Source organism: Ascaphus truei, chromosome 5 (assembly GCF_040206685.1).
Source record: "Ascaphus truei isolate aAscTru1 chromosome 5, aAscTru1.hap1, whole genome shotgun sequence".
Lineage (NCBI taxonomy): Eukaryota > Metazoa > Chordata > Amphibia > Anura > Ascaphidae > Ascaphus > Ascaphus truei.
In genome coordinates, this window is record NC_134487.1 from 155,282,829 (window position 1) to 155,292,671 (window position 9,843).

The 9,843-nt window shown below is 45.7% G+C and overlaps 1 protein-coding gene across 1 annotated transcript; it reads right to left on the reverse strand.

The window, feature by feature from the left end:
* Nucleotides 1–243: 243 nt before the first annotated feature.
* On the reverse strand, nucleotides 244–6,628 carry GDF9 (growth differentiation factor 9). The gene is made up of 2 exons (XM_075598980.1): nucleotides 6,131–6,628; nucleotides 244–1,731 (listed from the first exon to the last, which is right to left on the reverse strand). The coding sequence occupies exons 1-2, from the start codon at nucleotides 6,453–6,455 to the stop codon at nucleotides 788–790; spliced, it is 1,269 nt and encodes a 422-aa protein (XP_075455095.1). The 5' UTR covers nucleotides 6,456–6,628; the 3' UTR covers nucleotides 244–787.
* Nucleotides 6,629–9,843: the final 3,215 nt, after the last annotated feature.

A 9,843-nucleotide genomic window follows, 5' to 3' on the forward strand; every position in this document is an offset into this window, starting at 1 on the left:
CGAGGAGAATTAATTGTAGAACCCCAAAGTGATATGGAAAAGGTCACTATATTTACTTACGCTTTTGTAAGTTTTGCAGCATTTCCTTCTTTAAGACTATTTGGGTGACTTAAAGCTTCAATTATTTTAGTACAATGCTCTTCAAATGAAGCCTTGTGTGGTGTGTCACGGCTTACATCAAAAGTAAACAAAAACAAAAAGTTAGAGAAACTCTGTTTATATATTAAAAAAAAAAAGTCTGCACTCAGAACAGAGATTGCAAAAATGACATGTTTAGCATTACTAAGGTGAAATAACAATGTAACAGTATAAAATGGGCAGTATCATAAAAAATACAAAAAAGGGCCGACACCCAAAAGATCCTCAACGTTTCGAGATGCAACATTTTGTCAAGAGGTAATAAGATTTACTCTTGACAAACAGCCGTATTGCGAAATGTTCAGGATCTCGGGTGCGTCTGCCCCTTTTTGTATTTGTAGATATTATATTGCACTATTTATACTGTTACATTGTGATTTCTATACCTTGACTTTTGTAATGCTAAAAAAGTAACTTCTACAAACTCGATAAGGGGTATAGATTGTTTTACAGAGTTTCTCCAGGACTTTTTTTAACTGTCAATTGGGCTCCATGTTTTCGGAAGGCCAAGTCATGGGATTTTGCACCCCTTATTTTTCTAGTGAATATTAAATGTTTACCATTACCCCTCTTAGTGTACTGCCTACAGCAAGCCCTTGATAAAATATGAGCCAAAAAGGTCAATAAATCTCAATGGCGTTGTCAAAGACTAACGACAAGTGCATTTCGTTGCAATCATATCTTGATACTCTTTGTAAGCAATGGAGGTATCCGGTTCAATAGTTAAAACACTCATGGATCTATATTCAGAAGGGACACAGGACGGTCGGGGAATGGAGTTGTCCAGTTTTTCATAGATTATATTTTGTACCATGGTGTGAACAGGAGACCCGTATCGATGGCCAACAACCCTAGGGCAGTCCCCCTTGCAGTAATCTGGGCTGTAACGATGTGGTGCCAGTATCCATTTGTCCCAGTTCAACTGACTGAAGCGGAGTTGGAACCGATGAAGTTCACACTCGTTTTGAGGGTGCATGAACTGCTTCAAGTAGTCACTGAAGTTGTATGTGTGGAACACAGTGGTCAGGCTCTTTTCTTCAGAACCTTTGTAATTCTGACCTCTTCGGTGGCGAGATGCTCGTGGTACTTGTAGGTTTGCCCCCAACATTTCAACAAGGTTTGAGATAGAATTTTGATACCAGGCAAGAGGGTCCACTTTATTAAGCATGCTCTTCCTGCGGTAGGCTTTGTGACTCGTGTCATTTAGGTACAGGAGCAGGGATGGTGGGGACTTTGTTATATTAAATGGACCCTCCATTGCAACGTTATAATGCCGGTTGTTTTTCAGGCAAGTGACATTGACTGCCAACTGGATTCTTTGCCTATTATATGAAATGAAAGGTTGGAGGAAAGATGTCACATCGACCTCAACCCACCTTTGCCTATTGCAAAGCTGGAATTCAAAGGAGTGTGGTGCACGAGGGCACGTTGGGCTGGTAAGTTCATGATCCAAAATCGCCAAGCTACAGGTGCAAGTGATATTGGAAGAGGAAAACCGTCTGCTGACAGAGTAAAGCAAGACTGACTGGAGTAACTGTTCCAAAGCAGCGACACGATCCACGTTGAAGGACAGTTCAAGCGACTGCATGTTTCCTAAGGAAGGGAGAAAAAACAAAACAAAGGATCACTAAATATCAATCACTATTGCTACATTCTTTCCCAAATTGGATTGAGTTAAATATCTATGAGAAAAGGGGGGCAAGTAACAGGTGGGACATGCTCCAATATTGACAACAAAAAAAAGGGGGGATGGGATCCTAGAAAACATTCCACTCTGGAATTTTTTTTCTTTTTCTCATCTAAAAAAGTTTTTTTTGGGGGGGAACTCTAAAACCGTGGTCCTCTTGCTTTGTGCATTTAATATAGAATGGGGAGTTAGAGCCAACAGGGGTGGACAGCTGTCCCAGATCTGGTGAATGAAGGACCAGACTCTTTCAAAAGGCTCCCCTGTCCATGCTGATCAAATAGGTACATCAGGTCATGTAAGGTTTTCTGCTCTGGAACCACCCTTCAAGTTCACCAATTGCGTGGGTACAAACACCCCACCCTCCACCAAGCCCCCTTCCTTATGTTAACAATTTTGGACCTTGTCCAAGGCTTCTTAGAACCATTTAACTACAGAGAAACCCCTAGTGCATAAGATGACTCCCCTATGGAGCTCACTGGATGGGCATTTCATTCACACAAGCAGTGTAGTAGTAGTAGTAGAAGTAGTATGGTAGAAAAGGCACCTGTCCACTCCCAGTATTTTAGCCCCATACCTTGGAAATATAGAAGCATATGGAGTGTCAGATTATTTCCCCCCCCCCCCCCCCCCCCCAATTTTTTGTTAAATTTGCATCATAATTCACTAAGCTCCGATAAAGGGCATCAGAACTCTATCCAGCGTTACTGGCCATTCACCCCAATAGCAGCTAAAGCTGGTCTAAGCACCAATAGCCCTTATCTGAGAAATGAATCTCCTCTTGGTATGTTCAAAAAAAGGACCTGCATTGAAAGAACCTTGAGGTTTGCAAAGAAATAAATACAACATTAAGAATTACAACATTATACAAGATTTCAGGTTGCTATACTTAAAGCATTTGCATTTTTTTACTTTGAAAAGGGAAAGAAGAGCTCAGAGGTTTAGGCCTCGTTCAGGGTGTCAGCTGCAGGACTCGGAGGGAGGGCGTGAGGCAGGCAGTGCGGGAGTTTGCTGGGCGATCTGTGATTATCCCCCAGCAGACTTTTCAGCGTTGGGGAGGGGGCGGGGTTACATACGGCAGGGTAAGTATCCAAGTTGCAGTCATGAAATCATTCTGAAGAATGATTTCATTGGCTGCCTTGGTCCCTGTGACGCAGCTGCAGCTCCAAAAAACGAAATTTTCGTTTATTGAAACTGTAGTCAGCTTCAACTCCTGGCTTCGGAGACAGGGCGGTTGCTACCCTGAAAACCAGTATTCAAAGTGAATACTTTCTTTCTCACGGCAGCACGCCCTCCCTCCGAAGCCAGCACCCTGAACGAGGCCTTAGTTCAAATCAGATGTTGGAGAATTTGCTGCATCTTTACACTCATGTGTAAGGGATATACGAGTGTAGGATATTCGGTTGCGGCCATTTTGTTACAACCAAATAACCGCTGGCGCTTAGCAGCAAGTAACCCCGCTGCTAGGACCTGACCCTGCCAGCCACAATAAGGCTGGGCTTATAGTCCCGGTGACCGTGACGTCGCATCAAAACAAATGCATTGCCGCCGTTGCGTGCGCTTATAGTAAGCGTGACAGTGACGGAGCGACGGCTTGGTCGCGATCGCTGGAAGTCTTCTCAATTTGAGTTTTCCAGCGACCGCAACCTGACGTCACCGTAGCATCGCCGGCACCAAGCGTAGCCCAACTTTCTACTAAGAGTCTACAAGATCGTAAACAATGCCTTTATTTGTGACCTGCTTATTCTATACCAACTCATAACTACTTTCTTTTCAATGACAAATCCTGATTTGTATTGTTGGGTATACATGGTTACTTGTATTTGGCACATTTAACATGACGCATTTTAGCTTTATAAAAGCAAAAAAGTTATATTTTAACTGGAGCCATTTTTGTATGGGCATTTCCTGCCTAGGTATGGATTAATAATAATTAGGATTGCTTTTCTTGGTATAATTAATTCAGACGATATAAACTTTTTAAATATTAAGTGTTTGGATGTTTAAAATGAAACTCCCCCTCGCATCCCCCCCCACCCCCCGCAGAGCCCATTTCAGTCTAAAGCAGGGGAGCGTGAACTTTTGCTGCTTCGTCCCCCGTCTTCCCTGCCTCGATGCTCCTGCCCCCCTCCCTACCTTAGTCACGTGACCTTCTGCCGCATTTGACACATGTGACATCACATGACCGAGGCATCATTTGACGCCGCGTTGCCATGGCTCGTTAGCAACGAGACCGCCATGTACTAGCTACTTCTAATAAGTAGAAGTCCAATTTTACACAACAGATTGAGCCAACAAGCGGAGATTCAATTAAATTGAGCCAACAAGCGGAGATTCAATTAAATATTTTTGTGATCACGCATTTGGTCCTGTATGAGAGCAATTTAATCATTGCCGAATAAGGGTAATGCACCATTGTGGCAAGTTCTCCAATCTATACAGTATGTACTGTATGATGGCATCGCAGAAAACACAGGAGTTTCTAACTGCAGAGCTGATCTCCACAGGATATTAAACAGGACGGTTTGATTACACTCATTGACTATCCAAGCGCCATAAGAGTTGTGTTTCCAAAACTCAAAAAAAGGGTTAACACTAGAAAAAACTAAAACATTCTAGAAATTAAACAGAGGGCTCTGGGAGAGGGGAGGGTGTTACTTTAAAGCTGCAGACCAAGCAATATCCTACATGTGTTTGTTAAGAAATCAGTTCTGTGCCATGAGAATTTGTAGCATATAAAAATAAATAAAAACCACAACTCTGAATGACATCAACGTATTCTAATGTATCATTTTTTGTTTCTATAGCAATCATTTACAAAGTCATCCCCTTCTCAAACAGGCGGTGGCACACCCCTTTTTGAGCCTTTCCATCTCTAGCAGTGCACAAATTGTATCTAGTGGCAACCTGGTCACATGATCTTCCTCACAGCACTTTGAGAATATTTGGTCCTCTTCTGCTGCACCGACAGTCATTTAGTGAACCCCCGAGCCAAATCTTCACCGATTGGCAACTTAGTTAATTGTGTGGATTGTAAAAATAAATAAAAATGGCAGCTTGGACAGCTGCTTTAAGGGTCATTACCATTGAATGTTGCGAGATACACACTTTACTACTCTATGTGCAATATGTGACACGCTCAATATCCTGCTTATTATGTTGAAGGGAAATAGACTTCTATTGTCCTACTCTTGTATTAATTATAAACTGCCAATGAATAACCACCACTGGTTTGCAAGAAAACCGAGGCTGCGTTTATAGTAAGGGCGACGCGACCGCGTGACGTCAGCCGTCGCAATAGCGATTCCTGCTTATAGTGCAGGAGACCAGGACAACCAGGGGACGTGGCCTTGAGCGGTTCACCCTCATTGACTGAACCACTCACGCCACGCCCATCACTGAAGTAAAAAAACCTTTGACTTCCAGCGATTGTGACACTTCATAGTCGCGCCCACTTTGGGCACCTGCGACGGACTGCATACACTTGCTACGGCGCTGCGCAACGTCACAGTTGCCGTATCCCCAACTATAAACGCAGCCATAGTTTGTGTCAATACACATGTTGTAAACTGGGAGTGGGGGGAAAGGGGAAAGATTGTCACGAACAGCACACAAAGCTTCCATTGTAAAATGTTGGGTGGTTCCACAGACATTAGGCTGCGTCCACGCTGCCACTGACCACGCTTGGCGCGGCCAGCACAAATCAATTTTAATTTGTCCAGCAACACTCACGCGGCGCTTGCCGAAACAAATTACATGGATTTTGAGGCGCACCGAGAGGTCACATGACCTCCTCAGCCAATCAGCGCCAGTGTTTTGACCGCGCCAGTGTTTTGACCGCGCTCCCTCCCACAGAAAAAGTTGCCGGACACCCAAACGCTCATGCTTGTAGAGTTGGTGACGTCACCACAAGCATGAGCGCGGTCCGCGGCACGTGGGACGCAGCCCAAGTTAGTTCAGGCTTTCACAATAACCATTCCAATTTCAAAACCTGGCCTGTATACTCCTTCAGGTAATTAGGACCTAGGTGGCCAGGCATGTAGAGATATTAACCAACATGAACATAAATCCCTCAGATCTGGGGGAGGAGGTCTGGACAAAGAAAATGGCATTATAATGTGAATATACTGATATTTATTAGTGAGAGGCCTCTGACGTCGGAGACCCCTTCTCCCCCCCCTCCAACGATGCTAAAGCTCAGAGATGGATTCCAAGTGAATGAGACATACAGAATCAGTGAGTTGGCATCGGACCATGTGCTGTGCTTAAACCTATTACAGATGTTACAGATGTCCTCCCCATACTGACCTTTCATCATCTCCCTCTTGCCTCCCGGTTTGCACTCTGTCCTTGGAGTGAACAGCCTGACGGTGTTGTATTGGGGGCTCTTGTGGTGCTTGGGGACCCCCTCCTTGGTGGCTGACATCTTGTACAGCCTTTTCATGTACTTGACTGAGTGGGGCTCTGGCAGCCCCTCCGCCCCGCCGCCTGGGCGCTCGGACAGGTCCCTGAGGAAGGGAGGGAGCAGGCTGTAAGCCTGCCTGCTGTACACCAGCCCAGAGTCCCCTGCACCGAAGGAGAGCAGCCAGGTGGAGTAACAGAAGCACACAAGAAGTCCCTTTGTCATGGCCATGCCTGGGGGGAGAGTCAGGGCAGCTAACCAATTCCCTCCATGACCGTTACCAGCTAACTCCAGGCAAGCAAGGCCTGCAGCTCAGCCCTTTAAATTAGCTTCAGCTGCGGGGCACGGGCAGTCTTAACCCCTTCAGTGCTGGAGGAACATGCCAAGCGTTGCAGAGCAAGGTGCATCGCAACCTCTTCAGCTCTGAAGGGGTTAACCCCCCCCCGGGTTACCCCCCCCCCCTCTCCATTTTGATTGACCATTAATTGAAGTCACCACTTTTGACAGCCAGAATCACTTACATAAAGCGGAATAACGTGTAACAAACAAGGCTGCATCCTGCTGAACTATTTATGAACTCAATCTGCATCGACAGTGGGATCCAAGTAAGTGTATATACTGATGTACAGATTACTCCTGGGTCTGCTCTGTAACCAAAACGGACCAGGAAAGAGGGGAGTTGTAGGGAAATTCCTGGTCAGTGAGTGTGAAACTGTGCCAATCATTATGCTGGCTACCACTTGCACAGAGAGACACGTTATATTTAATTGTTAGAAAATTGAGCATATGCATGTGTTTTATGCATACATACATACATTTCCCATATACGCACAGTTTGTGTTTCTATGTCTATCTCTCTCATTCACATTTCAATGACCATTGTTTTACTTATTTTTTGTTTTTGTGTTTTCTGTCTTCTAATAAAATCCATCTTTTTGCTATCAAATTTAAGTGCTTTATATAGGACTTCTTTTCTTCTTTTGTTTTCATATACATCAGTCCTTTAGCACCACCAGAGGGTATTTTTTATCCCTTATTTCTGATTTTTTTTTAAACTTCAATTGTAGATCTGAACAGATGATTTGACTGCGGAACTATTTGTGTGTTTCTGAGATATATACAGGTATGTATATATATATGCGTATATATATAATCATACGTTACCATATATATGTATACCATACCATATATATGTATATATATATAATCATACGTTACCATAAAGCGGCAAAGAGGCGACAGCACTCAGAAAATATCAAAGCAATAATTATATATTAAACATATTAGCACATATATCCAACGTTTCGATCCCTCAGGGGGATATTCTTCCGGGGGGGTGGCAGGTGCCGCTTTATGGTAACGTATGCTTTATTATTTCTATTGGACATGCATCAGCTCATGCATATAGCAAATAAAGAGCCACCCTCATGTCCACAGGAGAAATCCTACCCCAAGTGTGTGGTAGCGCTACCCACAGGAAGTGTGTGTTGAGTTGGTGCACTAGATGACTGAAGAAAGGGGCCCGTCTGTCCCACGCCGTCGCCATCAGTGAAGGCGTCCGCCTATACGTGGGGTGGTATCCAGCTGGAGGGTCCCACCTTGAAGAGAGTCTCTATCTGTGTGTGGTGGTCTGGTCCCAGACTACAGGCCACAATTACTGCATGGCGTCCTGCTGTGTCCCTGACACTATGCAACTACAGGGGCAGTGTCCCGATCTAATGTAGCAGCCACAAACTTATTGGGGGAGTCGGGCCTATGAGGGGGTCTCTGGCCTAGCTCAGGGGCTACTGACACCCCGAGCACACCCTTACCCTTCTCTGTCCCAGCTCCGACTGGCGTGGCCCTCATTCGCGCCAAACTGTATCCATTTCGTGCAGGGAAATGCTGCAGCCCTATTGGCTGTTCCATGCCATGTGTTCACAGCCCTTGTGCCTGCTGGGGGCTGTAGTCCCCACTGAGTCCTATTCCTGAGATGGCCGCTGCTAGCTGTGGCTACTGCGCATGCGCGTGCATACTTGTAATGACCGCCGTGCTATGGGGATACACTTCGCATGCGCGTCATAATCAATATGGTGACGCCCTGCAAAGGGAGCCGCTGCGGACCTCCCGGTTACCCAGTCGCCCCGCTACCCGCTACAGCTCTCCCCCGCACACCACCGGCACCTGCCTCCGCTGCGCCGGGAGGTAAGGGGACAGAAGGGGGACCAGGGGGGACCCAGGCTCTATATTTATATGTATTTATATGTATATATATATATATATATATATATATATATATATATATATATATATATGTGGCCAGGTTCCCCCTTGGGTCCCCCCTGTTGGCTCCGCTTACCCCGCTGTGACCGGGGAAAGTGCGGCATGTCTGGTAGACTGCAGGAGCGAGGCGGCGGGCTGTGTGTACTCCTGTAAGTACAGGTGCGTTGTGGGCGGTTGGAGGGGCGACCGGGTTGCCGGCGCTCCTCGGCGTGGCGCCAGGAAGGGCACCGCCATATTGGAAATTCCGCGCATGCACAGTACGTCTCGCGCATGCACAAATGATCCAGAAGATGAAAATTCTTATAGCTCTTGGATATAATATTTGCTTTACTTTATACAGTGAAGTGATTTTGTCTCTTTTGTTTTGCCTAACAACCTAATTGTGTGTCTGGTGTGCTGCCATTACCAGCTTCACAATGCAGGATCAGTAACAAAGCTCAAATGGATGAGTAAAAAAAGGACAAGGTCTTTGAGTGAGCCCACAGCTTCTGCTTTACCCAGGCTTTGCTGTACAAGCTGTTGGATGCAAAAGGCAAAACCTCTAGGGCAGCTCTGCGCAAACTTTTTCAGCTGCGGCCACCTTCCTGGGCGCCACAGAGTTTACGCCCCCCTCCCCCGAAGGCACGGCTTCAAATGACGTTGCGTGTCGTGTCACGTGACCCCACCACGTCATTTGACGCGCGTTGCCATGGCGCCGCGTGACGTCACATGACCAAATGATGTTGCGTTGCCATGGCGACGCGTCGCCGAAGACCCGGCTGCCTGTAGGTAAGTGAGGTTACAGAGGCCTCGCGCCTCCCCCGGCATTAAATGAAATGCCTGGGGGAAGAGCGCAGGGCCTCTGTAACAGCCTGCGCCCTCCTTGCAAATTCTCCCGCCCCCCAGTTTGCGCACCTCTGCTCTAGGGCTCTATGTGATAGCTAAAAGTGACATGTCAACTTGGTGCTCATTTCCTTATCACTACCCAGAATCCTTATCTGCAGCTTTACCACTGTAGGACATGTGACAATGGGGTGAATAAAGCAAGTTTGTGGACCTGTGGAAAACATGCAAACATACGCACTGGTATTTTATCTGTGTTTTCCTTTTCATGAGTATTCTCATGGATATACTGTAATGATCATGGCAGAAGATATTCAGTATTTTAATAAATTGGGTACACCAGAGGTTAATTTGAGTTACCAGTTACAGCTTAAAAATACATGTATTGTTTTTATGGCAGGTCAAGCCACTGACCATGCCTTGTTTTATGTGTTTGTCCAGAAATGAGGTTACATAAGGTCAACAGCTGGTCTTGGAAATTGGATGATTGAAATCTGGCGTCACAATTCTTATCTGACCATGGAAATAAACAAAG

Coding starts and splice junctions, on each gene's coding strand:
- GDF9 (XM_075598980.1), bottom strand. CDS start 6,455: ATGGCCATGACAAAGGGACTTCTTGTGTGCTTCTGTTACTCCACCTGG. Junction 1,732..6,130: donor CAAGAGGGAGATGATGAAAG/GTCAGTATGGGG, acceptor TCCCTTCCTTAG/GAAACATGCAGTCGCTTGAA.